Source organism: Bombina bombina, chromosome 6 (assembly GCF_027579735.1).
Source record: "Bombina bombina isolate aBomBom1 chromosome 6, aBomBom1.pri, whole genome shotgun sequence".
In the NCBI taxonomy this organism is placed as follows: Eukaryota; Metazoa; Chordata; class Amphibia; order Anura; family Bombinatoridae; genus Bombina; species Bombina bombina.
Genome location: NC_069504.1, coordinates 283014137 through 283034848, shown reverse-complemented (window position 1 = coordinate 283034848; position 20712 = coordinate 283014137). Strand labels below are relative to the sequence as shown.

Here is a 20712-nt window from a genome sequence, read left to right as displayed (position 1 = left end):
TTATAAGACCATTCAGAGTTTATATTATTATCACATCTATTTTTTCTTAGGCGGGGTATCAACTTTATATGTGATGGTATCAATAGGAAGAGTGCTAATTGTTACTGGAGATGTTTAGCTGCTTCAATTATTAATAATCCCGTAGTCATAATGATTCTATGTTATAGTGTTCCCTCTATACTTATCTTTCTTGCCCTTAACATTTAATGAAAGTTGGCAAAGAGACATTTCTAAGAACAGTCTAGTTTATATAGTTTCGACTCTATAAAATACTTACGCCTAGATTTAGAGTTCTGCGTTAGCCGTCAAAACCAGCGTTAAGGGGTCCTAACGCTGCTTTTTACCGGCCGCTGGTATTTAGAGTCAGTCAGGAAAGGGTCTAACGCTCACTTTCCAACCGCGACTTTTCCATACCGCAGATCCCCTTACGCCAATTGCGTATCCTATCTTTTCAATGGGATCTTCCTAACGCTGGTATTTAGAGTCTTGGCTGAAGTGAGCGGTAGACCCTCTACCGACAAGACTCCAGCCACAGAAAAAAGTCAGGAGTTAAGAGCTTTATGGACTAACGCCGGTTTATAAAGCTCTTAACTACTGTGCTCTAAAGTACACTAACACCCATAAACTACCTATGTACCCCTAAACCGAGGTCCCCCCACATTGCCGCCACTCTAATACATTTTTTTAACCCGGCCACCTACATTATCCCTATAAACCCCTAATCTGCTGCCCCTAACACCGTCGACACCTACATAATATTTATTAACCCCTAATCTGCCCCCCCAACGTCGCCGCTACTCTAATGGCGTCCCTCGAATTCTGATTGGCTGATAGGATTCTATCAGCCAATCGGAATTAAGGTAGGAAAAATCTGATTGGCTGATTGAATCAGCCAATCAGATTCAAGTTCAATCCGATTGGCTGATCCAATCAGCCAATCAGATTGATCTTGCATTCTATTGGCTGATCGGAACAGCCAATAGAATGCAAGCTCAATCTGATTGGCTGATTGGATCAGCCAATCGGATTGAACTTGAATCCGATTGGCTGATTCAATCAGCCAATCAGATTTTTCCTACCTTAATTCCGATTGGCTGATAGAATCCTATCAGCCAATCGGAATTCGAGGGATGCCATCTTGGATGACGTCATTTAAAAGAACCTTCATTCGCTGTTAGGACGTCGTTAGAAGAGGATGGATCCGCGCCGGCTGCTTCAAGATGGACCCGCTCCGCTCCGGATGGAAGAAGATAGAAGATGCCGTCTGGATGAAGATGTCCGACCCTCTGGAGGTCCTCTTCCGGCCGGATAGGATGAAGACTTCGGACCCTCTGGAGGACCTCTTCTGGCCGGATAGGATGAAGACTTCGGACCCTCTTCTGGACGGATCGGATGGTACCCGGCTGGGTGAAGACAATGAAGGAAGATCTTCAGGGGCTTAGTGTTAGGTTTTTTAAGGGGGTTTGGGTGGGTTAGATTAGGGGTATGTGTGTGGTGGGTTGTAATGTTGGGGGGGTATTGTATGTTTTTTTTACAGGCAAAAGAGCTGATTTCTTTGGGGCATGCCCCACAAAAAGCCCCTTTAAGGGCTGGTAAGGTAATAGAGCTGTTAACTTTTTATTTTTTTATTTTGGGGGGCTTTGTTATTTTTTTAGGGGGCTTAGAGTAGGTGTAATTAGTCTTTTTTTATTTTTTGTAACTAATTTAAGTGTAGGTAATTGTAGGTAGTTTAGTTAATTAATTTATTGATAGTGTAGTGTTAGGTTTAATTGTAACTTAGGTTAGGATTTATTTTACAGGTAATTTTGTAATTATTTTAACTAGGTAGCTATTAAATAGTAAATAACTATTTAATAGCTATTGTACCTGGTTAAATACAATAAATACAAAGTTGCCTGTAAAATAAATATAAATCCTAAAATAGCTACAATGTAATTATTATTTATATTGTAGCTATATTAGGGTTTATTTTACAGGTAAGTATTTAGCTTTAAATAGGATTAATTTTTATAATATGAAATAATTTATTTCGTAAGAATAAAATTATATTTAACTTAGGGGGGTGTTAGGGTTAGGCTTAGCTTTAGGGGTTAATACATTTATTAGAGTAGCGGCGAGGTCCGGTCGGCAGATTAGGGGTTAATACTTGAAACTAGGTGTCGCAGATGTTAGGGAGGGTAGATTAGGGGTTAATAAAATTTATTATAGGGTTTGCGAGGCGGGAGTGAGGCGGTTTAGGGGTTAATACATTAATTATAGTGGCGGCGAGGTCCGGTCGTCAGATTAGGGGTTAATAAGTGTAGGTAAGGTAGCGGCGACGTTGGGGGGGGGGCAGATTAAGGGTTAATAAATATAATATAGGTGTCGGCGATGTTGTGGGCAGCAGATCAGGGGTACATAGGGATAATGTAGTCTGCCGCAATGTCGGAGCGGCAGATTAGGGGTTAATAATAATATGCACAGGTCAGCGATAGCAGGGTCGGCAGATTAGGGGTTCATAAGTGTAAAGTTAGGGGTGTTTAGACTCAGGGTACATGTTAGAGTGCTAGGTGCAGACTTAGAAAGTGTTTCCCCATAGGAAACAATGGGGCTGCGTTAGGAGCTGAACGCTGCTTTTTTGCAGGTGTTAGGTTTTTTTTCAGCCCAAACTGCCCCATTGTTTCCTAAGGGGATATCGTGCACGAGCACGTTTTTCAAACTAGCCGCTACCGTAAGCAACGCTGGTATTGAGAGTTGAAGTGGCGGTAAATATGCCTGTACGCTCCCTTTTTGGAGCCTAACGCAGCCCTTCAGAGAACTCTAAATACCATCGTTATTTAAAAGGCGCGGGGGGGAAAAAACATGCGTAGCTAATGCACCCCTTTGGCCGCAAAACTCTAAATCTAGCCGTTAGCTTTTACAGTCTTTGAGCTATTACATACTGGGAGACTAACTCTTCCTTTGTAAGTAAAAACAAATATATAGAAAATAATTTGTTGTAATGTTATGTGTTTAAAGGGGACCCTAACCTTTATATTTCATGTGACATTGATTTACTTCTCGAATATGGGGTACACCTATTCCCAAAAATTAATAATATCGTAGATAGAATTAAATCCACTGGGGATCCTGGTGGCCAGGGAAAAAATCCAAAAGGCCTCTATTTTGAACAATAATTTGTTCAAATATCCTCCTCTTTTGGGCTTTTTTACGGCTAGATTTAGAGTTTGGCGTTAGCCGTCAAAACCAGCGTTAGAGGCTCCTAACGCTGGTTTTGGGCTACCGCCGGTATTTAGAGTCAGTCAGGAAAGGGTCTAACGCTCACTTTGCAGCCGCGACTTTTCCATACCGCAGATCCCCCTACGCCATTTGCGTATCCTATCTTTTCAATGGGATCTTTCTAACGCCGGTATTTAGAGTCGTGGCTGAAGTGAGCGTTAGAAATCTAACGACAAGACTCCAGCCGCAGAAAAAAGTCAGTAGTTAAGAGCTTTCTGGGCTAACGCCGGTTTATAAAGCTCTTAACTAATGTGCTCTAAAGTACACTAACACCCATAAACTACCTATGCACCCCTAAACCGAGGCCCCCCCACATCGCCGCCACTCTATTAAAATTTTTTAACCCCTAATCTGCCGACCGCAAACCGCCGCCACCTACGTTATCCCTATGTACCCCTAATCTGCTGCCCCTAACACAGCCGACCCCTATATTATATTTATTAACCCCTAATCTGCCGCCCCCCAACGTCGCCTCCACCTACCTACAATTATTAACCCCTAATCTGCCGACCGGACCACACCGCTACTATAATAAATGTATTAACCCCTAAAGCTAAGTTTAACCCTAACACTAACACCCCCCTAAGTTAAATATAATTTAAATCTAACAAAATAAATTAACTCTTATTAAATAAATTATTCCTATTTAAAGCTAAATACTTACCTGTAAAATAAACCCTAATATAGCTACAATATAAATTATAATTATATTGTAGCTAGTTTAGGATTAATATTTATTTTACAGGCAACTTTGTATTTATTTTAACCAGGTACAATAGCTATTAAATAGTTATTTACTATTTAATAGATACCTAGTTAAAATAATTTCAAAATTACCTGTAAAATAAATCCTAACCTAAGTTACAATTAAACCTAACACTACACTATCAATAAATTAATTAAATATAATACCTACAATTATCTACAATTAAACCTAACACTACGCTATCAATAAATTAATTAAATACAATACCTACAAATAACTACAATTAAATAAACTAACTAAAGTACAAAAAATAAAAAAGAACTAAGTTACAAAAAATAAAAAAATATTTACAAACATTAGAAAAATATTACAACAATTTTAAACTAATTACACCTACTCTAAGCCCCCTAATAAAATAACAAAGACCCCCAAAATAAAAAAATGCCCTACCCTATTCTAAATTTAAAAAGTTCAAAGCTATTTTACCTTACCAGCCCTGAAAAGGGCCATTTGCGGGGCATGCCCCAAATAATTCAGCTCTTTTGCCTGTAAAAAAAAACCATACAATACCCCTCCCCAACTTTACAACCCACCACCCACATACCCCTAATCTAACCCAAACCCCCCTTAAATAAACCTAACACTAAGCCCCTGAAGATCTTCCTACCTTATCTTCACCATGCCAGGTTCACCGATCCGTCCTCCGAAGTCTTCATCCAAGCCCAAGCGGGGGCTGGCGATCCATAATCCGGCTTAAGTCTTCTATCAAGCGGCGGCTGAAGAGGTCCAGAAGAGGCTCCAAAGTCTTTATCCTATCCGGGAAGAAGAGGAGATCCGAACCGGCAACCATCTTGATCCAAGCGGCATCTTCTATCTTCATCCGATGACGAACGGCTCCATCTTGAAGACCTCCGACGCGGATCCATCCTCTTCTTCCGACGTCCAACTGAAGAATGAAGGTTCCTTTAAGGGACGTCATCCAAGATGGCGTCCCTCGAATTCCGATTGGCTGATAGGATTCTATCAGCCAATCGGAATTAAGGTAGGAAAATTCTGATTGGCTGATGGAATCAGCCAATCAGATTCAAGTTCAATCCAATTGGCTGATTGGATCAGCCAATCAGATTGAACTCACATTCTATTGGCTGATCGGAGATTGGCTGATCCAATCAGCCAATTGGATTGAACTTGAATCTGATTGGCTGATTCCATCAGCCAATCAGAATTTTCCTACCTTAATTCCGATTGGCTGATAGAATCCTATCAGCCAATCGGAATTCGAGGGACGCCATCTTGGATGACGTCCCTTAAAGGAACCTTCATTCTTCAGTTGGACGTCGGAAGAAGAGGATGGATCCGCGTCGGAGGTCTTCAAGATGGAGCCGTTCGTCATCGGATGAAGATAGAAGATGCCGCTTGGATCAAGATGGTTGCCGGTCCGGATCTCCTCTTCTTCCCGGATAGGATGAAGACTTTGGAGCCTCTTCTGGACCTCTTCAGCCGCCGCTTGATAGAAGACTTCAGCCGGATTATGGATCGTCAGCCCCCGCTTGGGCTTTGATGAAGACTTCGGAGGCTTGGATCAAGACTTTGGAGGACGGTATCGGTGAACCTGGCATGGTGAAGATAAGGTAGGAAGATCTTCAGGGGCTTAGTGTTAGGTTTATTTAAGGGGGGTTTGGGTTAGATTAGGGGTATGTGGGTGGTGGGTTGTAATGTTGGGGGGGGTATTGTATGTTTTTTTTTACAGGCAAAAGAGCTGAATTATTTGGGGCATGCCCCGCAAATGGCCCTTTTCAGGGCTGGTAAGGTAAAAGCTTTGAACTTTTTTAATTTAGAATAGGGTAGGGCATTTTTTTATTTTGGGGGTCTTTGTTATTTTATTAGGGGGCTTAGAGTAGGTGTAATTAGTTTAAAATTGTTGTAATATTTGTCTAATGTTTGTAAATATTTTTTTTATTTTTTGTACTTTAGTTAGTTTATTTAAATTGTAGTTATTTGTAGGTATTGTGTTTAATTAATTTATTGATAGTGTAGTGTTAGGTTTAATTGTAACTTAGGTTAGGATTTATTTTACAGGTAATTTTGTAATTATTTTAACTATTTTAGCTATTAAATAGTTCTTAACTATTTAATAGCTATTGTACCTGGTTAAAATAAATACAAAGTTGCCTGTAAAATAAATATTAATCCTAAAATAGCTACAATGTAATTATTCGTTATATTGTAGCTATATTAGGGTTTATTTTCCAGGTAAGTATTTATCTTTAAATAGGAATAATTTATTTTATAAGAGTTAATTTATTTCGTTAGATTTAAATTATATTTAACTTAGGGGGGGTGTTAGTGTTAGGGGTTAATCCATTTATTAGAGTAGCGGCGAGATCCGGTCGGCAGATTAGGGGTTAATTATTGTAGGTAGCTGGCGCCGACGTTGGGGGGGGGGGGGCAGATTAGGGGTTAATAAATATTATGTAGGGGTCGGCGGTGTTAGGGGCAGCAGATTAGAGGTACATAGGGATAACATAGGTTGCGGCGGTGTACGGAGCGGCAGATTAGGGGTTAATAATAAAATGCAGGGGTCAGCGATAGTGGGGGCGGCAGATTAGGGGTTAATAAGTGTAAGGTTAGGGGTGTTTAGACTCGGGGTACATGTTAGGGTGTTAGGTGCAGACTTAGGAAGTGTTTCCCCATAGGAAACAATGGGGCTGCGTTAGGAGCTGAATGCTGCTTTTTTGCAGGTGTTAGGTTTTTTTTCAGCTCAAACAGCCCCATTGTTTCCTATAGGGGAATCGTGCACGAGCACGTTTTTGAAGCTGGCCGCGTCTGTAAGCACCGCTGGTATTGAGAGTTGCAGTTGCGGTAAATATGCTATACGCTCCTTTTTTGGAGCCTAACGCAGCCATTCTGTGAACTCTAAATACCAGCGGTATTTAAAAGGTGCGGGGAAAAAAAAGCATGCGTAGCTAACGCACCCCTTTGGCCGTAGAACTCTAAATCTAGCCGTTAGATTTTCTATTATTTTCCACTTGAATGTCAAATTTAAGCTGTCATGTACATTTATGAAGTGTTTTGCTAGCTCCGATCTAGCATCAGATCTTTTAATATCTGAGAGGTGCTGGCGGATTCTCTCCCTGGCCTCCCTGGATGTACATCCAATGTACTGCTTGCTTGAGCAAGTGCACCAGGCCATATAGACCACAAATTTAGACCTGCAGTTCACACAACTTTCAATTTTATACTCTTTAGATTTCATATTTTGATCTAAAGTTGTCTCCTCTTTGAATAAAACTAGAGGGGATACACTGGCTGTACCCACACCTATACATCCCTGTTGTTGTTAACCAAGAACTAGTTTCATTATTCTGTGGTAAGTCACTGGGTGGTAGTATATTTCCCAAAGTGACTCCTTTCCTGTAGGAAAATCTACAACCTTTCTGGGCAACTTCAATTAATCCTTTGTCTGCTGCTAACATTGGTAGATGTCTCTTGATAATATTACATATGTCCTTGTAGTTTGAAGAATATTGTGTGACAAATGTCACTTGCCCTGCATCATGTGTGTGCCTTGATGTTGCTGTCTTGGGTGCATCCCTTAGTAAAATATCTCTATCAGTCATGTCAACCTGTTTTTTTCAATTTCTGTCAATTTTTTAAATTTTTTGTTATACCCTCTTTCATGCAATCGTTTCTTTATGTCCTCACTGTGTTTTTTATATTCATGGTCACTAGAGCAGTTCCTTTTTATTCTGACAAATTGTCCCTTTGCTATGGATTTTTGTACACTAACCGGATGGCTGCTTTTTCCATGCAAAAGGGTATTGCCTGAAATTGGTTTCCTATAGTTTGTTGTTTCTACTCTTTTGGTTACCATGTTGGATGTCAGTTTTAGATCCAAATAGCAGATTTATTAGACTCAAAGGTAAATTTCAAACCCCATACGTTCTGGTTTAGGTAGCTGACAAAGTCAACAGCCTCAGTCTCATTCCCCGTCCAGATAAAAATCAGATCATCTATATATCTATAGTAGGTTCTAATTTTAATTGGCAAAATTGTTATTTTCTCCATATATGGTGCTGAGTTCCCACCATCCCATTGTGAGATTAGCAAATGAGGGGGCAAATTTCGCCCCCATCGCTGTGCCCCTTGTCTGGAGGAAAATTTTTCCATCGAACCTGAAATAGTAATGTTTAAGAAGGAAGCTGGTCAATTCTATTATATAGTTAATGGAGTAATGTGTATAAACAGTATCCCTCTCTAGGAAAAACCTTGTAGCTCTTAGACCCATTTCATGGGGTATCGAAGAGTAAAGGGACACCACATCCACAGTTAGCCAACTATATTGTGGTTCCCAATTGCTATTTTCTAGAATCTGCAGGAGATGTTTTGTATCTCTTAGATAACTATTGAGTTTGGATACTAATGGTTGGAGCAAACCATCCAACCATTCTGAAAGCGGTTCACATATTGAACCTATACCTGAGACGATAGGGCGCCCTTTGATGAACCTTTGGAAGGATATGAAAAATGGGTATGATAGGTTCTTGTAAAGTCATATAGTCACAGGTATCCTGATCAATGTGTCCCTCTTCTAGGCCATCATCTAATAGTGACTTAATTTCTCTTAAGAAGACTGACATAGGGTCACCTAGAAGTGATCTATAGTCGTCACGGCAACTCAATTGCCTTACGATCTCATCTTTGTATGCCTCCTTACTCCACACAACTAGACTCCCACCCTTGTCTGCCATCTTCATTACTAGATGGTCATTCTTTTTTAGAGAGTCAATAGCCTTTCTCTCTTATTTTGAGAGATTGGGATGATAGGTGGCAGGTTTTTTGGCTAGATCTATCAGATCCGCTTCTATTCTTCTTTGAAAACATAGGAGAATATCTCCTCTAGATTGAATTGGGTAGAACACTGACTTGGGTCTAAAGCCCCCATATGAATTGATCTCTAATGCTTGTGTGCGTCTCTCTCCCATCAAACTTGTCAAACTTTCAATGTCCTGGAATTCAGAGAAATCAAGATGAATATTGTCATTAGTATGATCTATACATCTTTGTGTAGTGTCCCTATTTCCCGAATTGTCTGGTTGGTCTCTGAAATGTTGGTTTCTTAAGTGTCATATTGCGGATCAGCCTATTAACATTTACTAGAGTCTGAAATAGATTTAACTTACTTCTTTATTCTCTATTTGATTTACATCTTAGACTCAGAACGCTGTGTGTGGCGTGGGAATTTAGGAGGCTGTTAATATTGCATGGCAAGTGTACTTCCCAGAAAGGCTAAGGGGGTAACCTTCTGGCTTGTGAAGCACTCCTCGTCTCTCATAGAGCTGCGGAAGCGGTCGTTGGGATAACGTATGGAAGATTTCTCAGAGCGCCTGGATGTAAGTTTTTACCCTTATCCTGGGGGAGTTGTTTTATCAGCCTTTCTTTGTAATTCATTTCAAGTCCTGCTTGTCTCCTTTCTTCCGTTATATACCTACTTGACAGCTTGCAGTTTGGAGCACAGGCTCAATGGGGAATTTGAATTTTGCTTTACATTATATATATATATATATATATGTGTGTGTGTGTGTGTGTAGATGTGTGTACATATGTATTTAAGTATTTATGTGTTTAATGTATATTTATTGTATATATTTAACATTCCAATGATCTTCTCTTACAGGATAATGTACTTTTTATTGTAAATACATATATCTATATATACCTATATATCTATTCGCATAAATATATGGATATAGATATATATTTTACATTAACATTATGAGATATATATATATATATATATATATATATATATATATATATAATATTTAATAATCAGCGCTGCGGAATCTGTTGGCGCTCTACAAATACCTGATAATAATAATAAAGAAAGTACATTATTTCCTATGTGAAGAACATAGGAATGTAAAATATGCTTAAATAACATAGGGTTTGCAAATGGGGTTAATTTGTGGTGTTAGAGCACATGAAGAATTGCTAACTTCAATGCATTGAAATATTAAAAAAATATAAAAAAATATACATAATTAATATGCATTAATATTTCAATAACACGCATAGAAGTTAGCAATTCTTTATGTGTGCTAACCCGACCATCTTAGACCTAAATAATGAACACTAATGTGCGATGCACATATTTTACATTCCTTTGTTCTTCACATAGAAAATAGTGTACTTTTTATTATTAAATATTTTTTTATATATATCTGATAATTTTAATGCAAAATATAACAATTTATGCTTACCTGACAAATTTATTTATTTCCAGATATGGTGAGTCCACTGTTGGGAATATCACTCCTGGCCAGCAGGAGGCGGCAAAGAGCACCACAGCAAAGCTGTTAACTATCACTTCCCTTCTCACAACCCCCAGTCATTCAACCAAAGGGAAATGGAGAAAAAAAGGTGCCTGAGGTTTAGCAAAAAAAAAATAACTGTCTTGAAATAAAGGGCGGGCCGTGGACTCACCATATCCGGAAATAAATAAATCAGGTAAGCATAAATTTTGTTTTCTTTCCTAAGATATGGTGAGTCCACGGCTTCATCATTTACTGTTGGGAACCAATACCAAAGCTAGAGGAAACAGATGAATAGGGAGGGACAAGACAGGCAGTCCTAAACAGAAGGCACCACCGCTTGAAGAACCTTTCTCCCAAAAGAAGCCTCAGCTGAGGCAAAAGTATCAAATTTTGAAAATTTTGAAAAAGTATGTATAGAAGACCAAGTTGCCGCCTTGCAAATTTGTTTTACAGAAGCTTCATTTTTGAAAGCCCAAGAAGAGAAAACAGCTCTCGTGGAATGAGCCGTAATTTTCTCAGGAGGCTGCTGTCCAGCAGTCTCATAAGCCAAACGAATTATACTTCTCAACCAGAGGGAAAGAGAAGTAGCAGTAGATTTCTGACCTCTACGTTTCCCAGAGAAACAGACAAACAGGGCAGAAGACAGGCGAAAATCCTTAGTCGTCTGAAGATAGAATTTAAGAGTCTGCACAACATCCAAGTTGTGCAACAAACGTTCCTTATGAGAAGGAACAACAAATTCCTGATTAATATTTTCATCCTTAACAATTTTAGGAAGGAAACCTAACTTAGTACGAAGAACCGCTTTATCGGCATGAAAGATAAGATAAGGCGAATTACACTGCAAAGCTGAGAGTTCCAAAACTCTCTGAGCAGAAGAAATAGCAATAAGAAACAAAACCTTCAAAAGATAATAACTTAATATCTATGGAATGTAAAGGCTCAAACGGAGCCTGCTGCAAAACTTTAAGAACAAGTTTAAGGCTCCAAGGTGGAGCAACAGACTTAAACACAGGCCTGATTCTGACCAAGGCCTGACAAAAAGATTGCACATCTGGCACGTCGGCCAGACACTTATGTAACAAAATAGATAAAGCAGATATCTGACCCTACAGGATACTGACTGACAAACCGTTCTCCAGGCCTTCCTGGACAAAGAACAGAATCCTAGGAATCCTGACCCTATTGCAAGAGTATCCCTTGGATTCAACACCAATAAAGATATGTACACCATATCTTATGGTAGATCTTACTAGTAATAGGCTTGCGAGCCTGAATCATGGTCTCAATGAAAACCCACGCTTAGACAGAACTAAGCGTTCAATCTCCAAGCAGTCAGCTTCAGAGAAAACGAGACTTAGATGAAGGAATGAATCCTGAATCAGAAGGTCCTTCCTCAGGGGAAGTCTCCAAGGTGGAGAAACAATATTTTCACTAGGTCTGCATACCAGATCCTGCGAGGCCACGCAGGGGCTAATAGAATCACCACCGCTCTCTCCTGTTTGATATGAGCAATGACTCGTGGAAGGAGAGCAAACGGAGGAAATAGGTATGCAAGACTGAATCACAAGAACAACGCCAGGACATCTAGCAGGACGGTCTGCAGATAACTTGACCATGAACCGTACTTTGGAAGCTTGGCGTTCTGCCGAAACGCCCTCATAAGCCAACTCCGGAACCCCCCCATTTAAAGGGTTTACCTAGAGAACACCTGCGGATGGAGAGCCCACTCCCCGGGATGAAAGATCCTAACTGCTTTAAAGCCACCACTGCCCTACTGAAGAGACTAACGTGGAGTACAGCTGTACCCAAAACAAAGAAAAGATCAGAATAAACCTACTCTGGCTTTTTAAAATAAAACTTGCTTGTAGCAAAATAAATCCATCTTCTTCAGATACCAAAAACTTCACCTTCTCCATTGATAGATGCAAATAGAATGACTGGGGGTTGTGGGAAGGGAAGTGATACTTAACAGCTTTGCTGTGGTGCCTCTTCCTGCTGGCCAGGAGTGATGGATGAAGCCGTGGACTCACCATATCTTAGGAAAGAAATATATATATATATAGTTATAGGTATATATAGAGATAAAAAGTACATTGTACTGTATGTGAAGAACATTGGAATATGAACTATTCATAACTCTTGCAAGGTTACGGTGCGAGCGATAGGTGTTTTTTCTTTTGCACTCTCCATTTACTTTTAAGTTATGTGATTGCGATGTTTGGTTAGCGCGCGTTGGGGTTCACTCTTGCAGAAACTTTTTGCTTTCAACTCACAATACACTACCTGATGCATGGAAAAAAGCCTCCGTCTAGCGAAGCTTATGCCCTAAATGTGCACTGCAATTTTCCTTAAATATGAGTTTGATATCCCTTTTAAACATAATTGTCTGTGTTTTTTGCAAGTTACTTATACAAATCATATCATGTTTTTTTTTTTTTCTTTAACACTCAGAAATATCATAATTATTGCATAAACAATGGAGATGTGTTAAACTTAGTGCTGGTCCTGGGAACCGAGAGCGTTAATACTCTTCGAATACCAATAGTGCAGCCAATGAATATTTGGGGAAAATAATTTCAGATACACCAAAATTTCTTGGCTGCACAAGTCTAATAATTTTTTTTTTTTAAATGACACAATGTAATCAACCACAATGAAATAAATGTGATTTGGTTTTCACGTTACTATAGGTCACATTATAATATTGTGTGTCATTCTTTTAAAGTTTGAATTCAAACATTGTATGTTCCACATTTGCTATGAATCAGTCAAAAACAGTTAGAATTCAAGATCTATGTTTTTTTAATAAAACAAAAATAAAAACAAGAAACTTAAAATTAAATGGTCAACATTAATTTTTAGTAATATTTTCATCTTGCATTTTATGCAGTGAAGAAGTAAGATTAAACTATAATACCATACAGAGGCTTCCTACCCTTGCAGGGCTTGTAAATTCTACAACATTACAATCCATGTGAAAACGCCATAATAACCCAAAATCTTTTTAAATGCATTTGTGGCCAGATAACAACCACTATAATTTGGGGCAACTGAACAATAATTTTACAATGTGTCAGAAAACACTTTTCCAGCAGCTTTTCACATGATGTTTAGATTTTTAAACTTCAATGGTCTAGACCTCTTGAAAACCCATTTTGACCTCTTTTGTGCTGTATATCTTGGCTGCTCAGACAACATTTTTCAGTGTTAAAGTTCATAAACATAATTGTTTAAGTTAAACATTTCTCTCAAAGTATAGTTGTAAAATAAACATTCAATTGTGAGTATAATGAACACTTCGGATATTAAAAATGTTAATACAAAATTACTTAAAATGATTGCACTTATAGTGCATAAAAGTCAAAATTAAACGGTCATGGCTCAGATAGAGCAGGCAATTTTAAGAGAATTTTCATTTTACTTCTATTGTGAAATTTACTTAATTCACTTGTTATACTTTGTTGAAAAGCATGTCTAGGTTGGGTCAGGTGCAGCAATGCACTGCTGGGATCTAACTGGTGAATAGTGGCAACAGACATATGCCTCAGGATTAGTTGATTGCAGATGAGTCATCTGTCAATCAACTGAAGACTATGGCGGGGGCGGAGGAACGGCGGTTATCGTTCCTACATTAAAATGTAAATATCTAAGAAGCTCTGTATAAATTACAGATTTCATGAATTAAAAAGTCTAGCTCATTTTTTAAATTATATCCTATGACTTGAGTGAGTACAGAAAAAAACAAAGTTTCAGGCTTATACCAGGTCCTTAGTCATGTCTGACCTGGTATAGGCCCAAAACCTTGTTGTATTTTGGACCATGTAAGAAAATAAAGGTCCCTTTTTAAACTAATGTATCCAAGGCTGGAATAACTTATTTTTCTTGACTGTTTATAAGGAGGTGGCTGACCCTGAAATCCGTGCCTGGAGTTGAAGAAAGTGGTGCTGTTCCCTACATCTCTCATTATACAAGGGCAAATCCAGCAGCTCTCTACTGGTAACTCATTAATGGTACCCAAGTTTATAGCATTGGCACTCACTACTGGTCACTCATTACTGGTCATCAGGTTTATGGCATTGACACTCACTACTGGTCACTCATTACTGGTCATTAGGTTTATGGCATTGACACTCACTACTGGTCACTCATTACTGGTCATCAGGTTTATGGCATTGGATAAGAGCTATGATTTTGGGTTCTGCGTTTCCTTTAATAATCGGAAACCTGAAATGGTTCTATAGTTAAATGAGTTTGTTATAAAGAGAACTTACCTTCATACCAGCTAAAGAGAGCATGTTGTTAAGCTTGTACATGCCTGACTGTACAGGTGTTGTGTATAACAAGGTGTCATTGAACTGAAAACAAAAACAAAACAAAAAAATCTGTGATTTTATTTCAAAATAACATGATAAAAAAATGTATCCCCTTTAATTTGTTCCCAATGATCCACTTTACCTGCTGGAGTGTATTACATTTTTTACAAGTATTTCCTTTACACTTATATTGGCATTTGAGATAGTTGATTTAGCCTGTGGTATCCACACCTATACTAAAAGTTTTTGGCCTTAAGGCCAAGCTGTGTAAACACAGCCAGCAGGAGAAATTACACTCCCAGTGGGGTATAGAAGTGATAAGGTAATACAATGTTAATTTTCTATTGTTCTCTTCAAGTATTTGTGATTGGTTTATGGACAGATAAGATAAAGAAGCAGGTATATGTACACAATGTGATGAGATCTGATTATCTACAAGCCCAACCCATTTCATTAGGTTGTAGCCTCAAAACAAAATCAGCTTTTTTATATACACAAATAAACCTTAAAAAGCAAATCTCATAGATTTTATATTCTGCCGCTGGTAAAAAAAGTAATTAGAAACACATTAAAGGGCCATAATACCCAAATGTTTAAACGCTTGAAAGTGATGCAGTATAGCTGTAAAAAGCTGACTAGAAAATATCACCTGAACATCTCTATGTAAAAAAGAAAGATATTTTACCTTAAAAGTTTCTCAGTAGCCACATCCCATTGTAAAGGACTTCTAAGCAACAAATCAGTATGTCTGTCCCGGGACAGCCGAAGGAGCGAGCTTTCGTACACACTCATCTTATTTCCCTATTCAGTGTAAGGAAGTTTACAATGAAATCTCATGAGAGTTAAGTGAAATCTCATGAGATCACAGTAAGAGAGTTCATGACCTCAGCACTTTTCATTTTATTTTATTTTTTACCTGCAGTTGGGCTGCAGCCGAGTATAACTTTTTACACAGAACTTACTCTGCTGAGCTAAAAGGAAATTGTGAGGTAAAATATCTTCCTTTTTTACATAGAGATGCTCAGGTGATATTTTCCTGTCAGCTTTTTACAGTTATACTGCATCAGTTTCAAGTGATTTAGCATATGAGTATTATGTCCCTTAAAGGGAAAAACAATTTTATAGTATACTGTCCCTTTAATTTACTTGCTTATAACTTTTTTAAGCCAAATAACAATTAAAATACTAAAAAAAAACATTATTTAATCTCAAAGCAAAACAATAAATAGCTTTCTTGCAGTGCCTAAAAAAAAAAAATTCACAGCTTAACAAATGCTATGTTTTTTATGCATCAGGTGATTATGGTTAGTAGGGGTCTTCTCAGTCATGTTTTAATAACATGGCTCCTTACCAGGAAAAACATTCGAGGCTGCATGACTTTCCTGGACAGCTTCATCAAAGTCCCCTCTTTCAAAAAGACCTGAGCAAAGCATAAAATACAAAACAAACACAATTACCATGAAAGTTTAAGCAGACAGACACAGTTTTTCTCTTTACTACATTATCCTTTTTCATAATACCGGATTCCTATAAGTGCATGAATGGAAGTTAACTTTACTTAAACATGCAATGCCAAATTTTACACACCCTTGTTCTTTATGGAGAAGATTATGATTGATTGATAGATAGACATAAATTTAAGAGAGTTTTTTTGAAAATGTATTACTGTGTCACAGTGACTCAAATATAAACATTTCAGAACCCAACAAAGCACATGTAAGTATCAAAGACTTATTTACATATAACATAAAATTAATTGTTTACATCTTAAAACTACTAAACTACTCAGCTTTGAACATTAAAACTACCCCAAGATCTCACTTTCCTGAAATTTGTACTCAGGTCTCCGAGCCAAGGTAGGTGAGAGATGTTTGTTTCATAACACAAGTTACAGCCGTATCACTTTACGTTAGATTCCTGGTTTCAAAGATATAATTTAATGGATTTTGTCACATACAGTATCACGTTTAGCTTGCTTGTTTGAAATGTGCTGTGGAAACTTATTCTGATATTTTGCCCTTTTCCAACCCTTTCCTTGCCATTACCCTCATTGCAAAAAGTACAGTTTTTTCAAAGACTTTCCTGCGCTGCCTGGTGTTGACTAGCCCTAACTCCTGAAATATCAACCCCTGATTGATATTGTAATAGTTTGTGCAGAAGAAAGTTTAAGAGTTTGGGGCGCAAATAAATGCTGCAACTAAAGAAATTGGTTGGAATAAGTTACTATATATTTATAATTTGGTCAGTTCGTTATAATGATAGACATATAATTGGTAAATATTATCCTTTATTTTAATATAAGTTTATCTATAACAAGTTGATCTATAAAAAGTACACAAGTTCTTCTAAAAACAGTTCATCGGAATTTTTATAAAAATCTTGTTAAAATATATTAAAAAAATAATAAAGATACATAAAGATCATATAACGGTGTAGTGGGATTTCAAGTGATTGTGAGAGGAATATAAGAAGGGTTTCTTTTGTCTATGTATGTAGGGATCTTACTCAGAGAGGTGCATAAGTTTTCGAAAAATATTTTCCTATAGATGTAGTCTATAATTATCTGTTTAGTTATATATGCAAAAACACCTAGTTCATCAAAACCTAGTGTAGTGTAGACAAACTTTCAATTCACAATAGTTACACGTCAATAGGAATAGTTTGTTAATAATTCTTAATCTGTACTAAATATGTACTAATTCGGCTCCTCTAGGTATACATACATGTAGTTGATGTAAAAAACATGTGTGGAGAACGGTCAGTTTAAAACATGTGTGGAGAACGGTCAGTTTAAAAGCAAGGTCCTTTTGGTTGTGATTGTTAAATTCTTATGTAAACATAATATTTATGTAGCAGAATGCAGTCGGCCGACTGAAATGGATAGCTCGTTCAAACTGAAAGAACCGTTTGTAGTCTTTATTACGGTATGATGAGTTTGCTATTTGTTAACAATAGTCTGATGTACATTGCCCGGGTAGTTAATTGTTATGTTGCCAGAGCTCTACGGATTAGGAGCAAATAGTAAAAAGTAAGGAACGATAGTTTTACTTACTTGAATGCTCCTAACCGATTCTGGAGCCTGGATGCAGATGAAAATGAAAAGATGTTACTTTGTATATCCTTCCGCTCAGTAGATGTTGCTGAGGGTAGCTTCTTTTTTCGATGTCCTCAGATGTATTAAATCCGTCTTTGCTTACAGCTTAGGTGTGACGGCTCAATTGTAATCCTCCAGTCCGCTCACAAATAGCGGCTACTTTGTTGCAGAACTGTAAGTGCTGGTTTTTGAAATTGCGGTCTCTTACTTAACAAAGTTCAGAGTAGTTTATAACAGCGATAGTCTTGTAGGTATCCTTGGGGACACAATAGAAAGAGTTTTTAAATGGCAGTAGTGTGCTACCGCGATTTCAAAAACCAGCACTTACAGTTCTGCAACAAAGTAGCCGCTATTTGTGAGCGGACTGGAGGATTACAATTGAGCCGTCACACCTAAGCTGTAAGCAAAGACGGATTTAATACATCTGAGGACATCGAAAAAAGAAGCTACCCTCAGCAACATCTACTGAGCGGAAGGATATACAAAGTAACATCTTTTCATTTTCATCTGCATCCAGGCTCCAGAATCGGTTAGGAGCATTCAAGTAAGTAAAACTATCGTTCCTTACTTTTTACTATTTGCTCCTAATCCGTAGAGCTCTGGCAACATAACAATTAACTACCCGGGCAATGTACATCAGACTATTGTTAACAAATAGCAAACTCATCATACCGTAATAAAGACTACAAACGGTTCTTTCAGTTTGAACGAGCTATCCATTTCAGTCGGCCGACTGCATTCTGCTACATAAATATTATGTTTACATAAGAATTTAACAATCACAACCAAAAGAACCTTGCTTTTAAACTGACCGTTCTCCACACATGTTTTAAACTGACCGTTCTCCACACATGTTTTTTACATCAACTACATGTATGTATACCTAGAGGAGCCGAATTAGTACATATTTAGTACAGATTAAGAATTATTAACAAACTATTCCTATTGACGTGTAACTATTGTGAATTGAAAGTTTGTCTACACTACACTAGGTTTTGATGAACTAGGTGTTTTTGCATATATAACTAAACAGATCATTATAGACTACATCTATAGGAAAATATTTTTCGAAAACTTATGCACCTCTCTGAGTAAGATCCCTACATACATAGACAAAAGAAACCCTTCTTATATTCCTCTCACAATCACTTGAAATCCCAATACACCGTTATATGATCTTTATGTATCTTTATTATTTTTTTAATATATTTTAACAAGATTTTTATAAAAATTCCGATGAACTGTTTTTAGAAGAACTTGTGTACTTTTTATAGATCAACTTGTTATAGATAAACTTATATTAAAATAAAGGATAATATTTACCAATTATATGTCTATCATTATAACGAACTGACCAAATTATAAATATATAGTAACTTATTCCAACCAATTTCTTTAGTTGCAGCATTTATTTGCGCCCCAAACTCTTAAACTCTCTTCTGCACATTACCCTCATTGCCCTATGTCCTCTGCACCCCCTTTTCCCCACTATACTGACTCACACCATTATATTCCTTAAAGAGACATTACAGTCAGTGTTTGTCTTTTGTTTAATTTAAAGGGCATTCAAAATAAATTAAATTCATTCTCAAAATAAGTCACGTTCCCATCCTGAATATACAGTATAAAGGTTTTCTTTGCCAGGCTTTTAGCAGATGTTCCCTACCCCCAGCAGAGCTTGTGATATTGTCATTTACAGCCAGTGAACTTTACTTGGAAATACACATGAGTTGCTGGAATTAGGCATAAGTGAGACGAGGTCAAACCAGAATGGAGAGAGAAAGAATGAGACAGACAGAATAATCAAAAGATGAGAAGCGCCAAGATCTTACAAGAACACCCATGTTAATATTTACTGACAAGATGGCAAATCATACTCTATGTGCTAGAAAACATCTCCCATACAGCAAACCATTATCCCTTTTCTATACCTACCCTTCCTGGCTGCACAATCTCATGATGACCATTCAGACTGTATTGGATCTGCATTAGTTTTTGAAAGTTATCCTTTAAATAGAAGAGACAAAAAAGTTGCTTTTCTGAGATCAACATAATGCAAAGTATACACAGAACAAAGTTATTTTAGTCACTTCTTGCCATAGGTGGGAAAGCTTTTTCATTAACAGTATTATCAGACACTTCATTAACAGTATATATTGTTCAGTTAAAGGGACAGTCTAGTCAAAATGAAAGTTTCATGATTCAGAAAGGCTATGACACTTTAAACAACTTTCCAATTTACTATTACCATTATAGGGACACTGTACCCAAAAAAATTATTTCGTGATTCAGATTGAGCATGAAATTTTAAGCAACTTTCTAATTTACTCCTAGTATCAATTTTTCTCCATTCTCTTGGTATCTTTATTTGAAATGCAAGAATGTAAGTTTAGATGCCGGCCCATTTTTGGTGAACAACCTGGGTTGTCCTTGCTGATTGGTGGATAAATTCATCCACCAATAAAAAAGTGCTGTCCAGAGTACTAAAACCAAAAAAAAGCTTAGATGCCTTCTTTTTCAAATAATGATAGCAAGAGAATGACGAAAAATTGATAGTAGGAGTAAATTAGAAAGTTGCTTAAAATTGCATGCTCTTTCTGAATTACAAAAGAAAAAATTTGGGTTCAGTGTCCCTTTAAATTTGCTTTGTTCTCTTGGTATTCTGTATAAAGCTAAACCTAGGTAGGCTTATATGCTAATTTTTAAGCCGTTGAAGGTCACCACTTACCACAGTTTTTCACAGTTAGAGAGCACTAGTTTGTGTATGCCGTACAGATATTTATGAATCTGCACTGATTGGCTAAAATTAAGTCTGTCAAAAGCACTGAGATAAGGGGCAGTCTGCAGCGGCTTAGATACAAGGTAATCACAGAGGTAAAAAGTGTATTAATATAACTGTGTTGGTTATACAAATCTGGGGAATGGGTAATAAAGGGATTAGCTATCTTTTTACAATAACAATTCTGGAGTAGACTGTCCCTTTAACAGTGGTACATAGTTGAAACTAACTCAGCTGCTACA

The 20712-nt window shown here is 37.5% G+C and overlaps 1 protein-coding gene across 1 annotated transcript in view; it reads right to left on the bottom strand.

Annotated features, from left to right (window-relative positions):
• The window catches only part of FGD6 (FYVE, RhoGEF and PH domain containing 6), a 269170-nt gene that overhangs the window by 64631 nt on the left and 183827 nt on the right, over nt 1-20712 (bottom strand). The window contains exons 11-13 of the mRNA XM_053716891.1: nt 19627-19698; nt 15949-16017; nt 14556-14639 (exon numbers count right to left, since the gene is read on the bottom strand). Of these exons, the coding sequence (XP_053572866.1) occupies nt 14556-14639; nt 15949-16017; nt 19627-19698 (225 nt within the window). The remainder of the gene's footprint in view (nt 1-14555; nt 14640-15948; nt 16018-19626; nt 19699-20712) is intronic.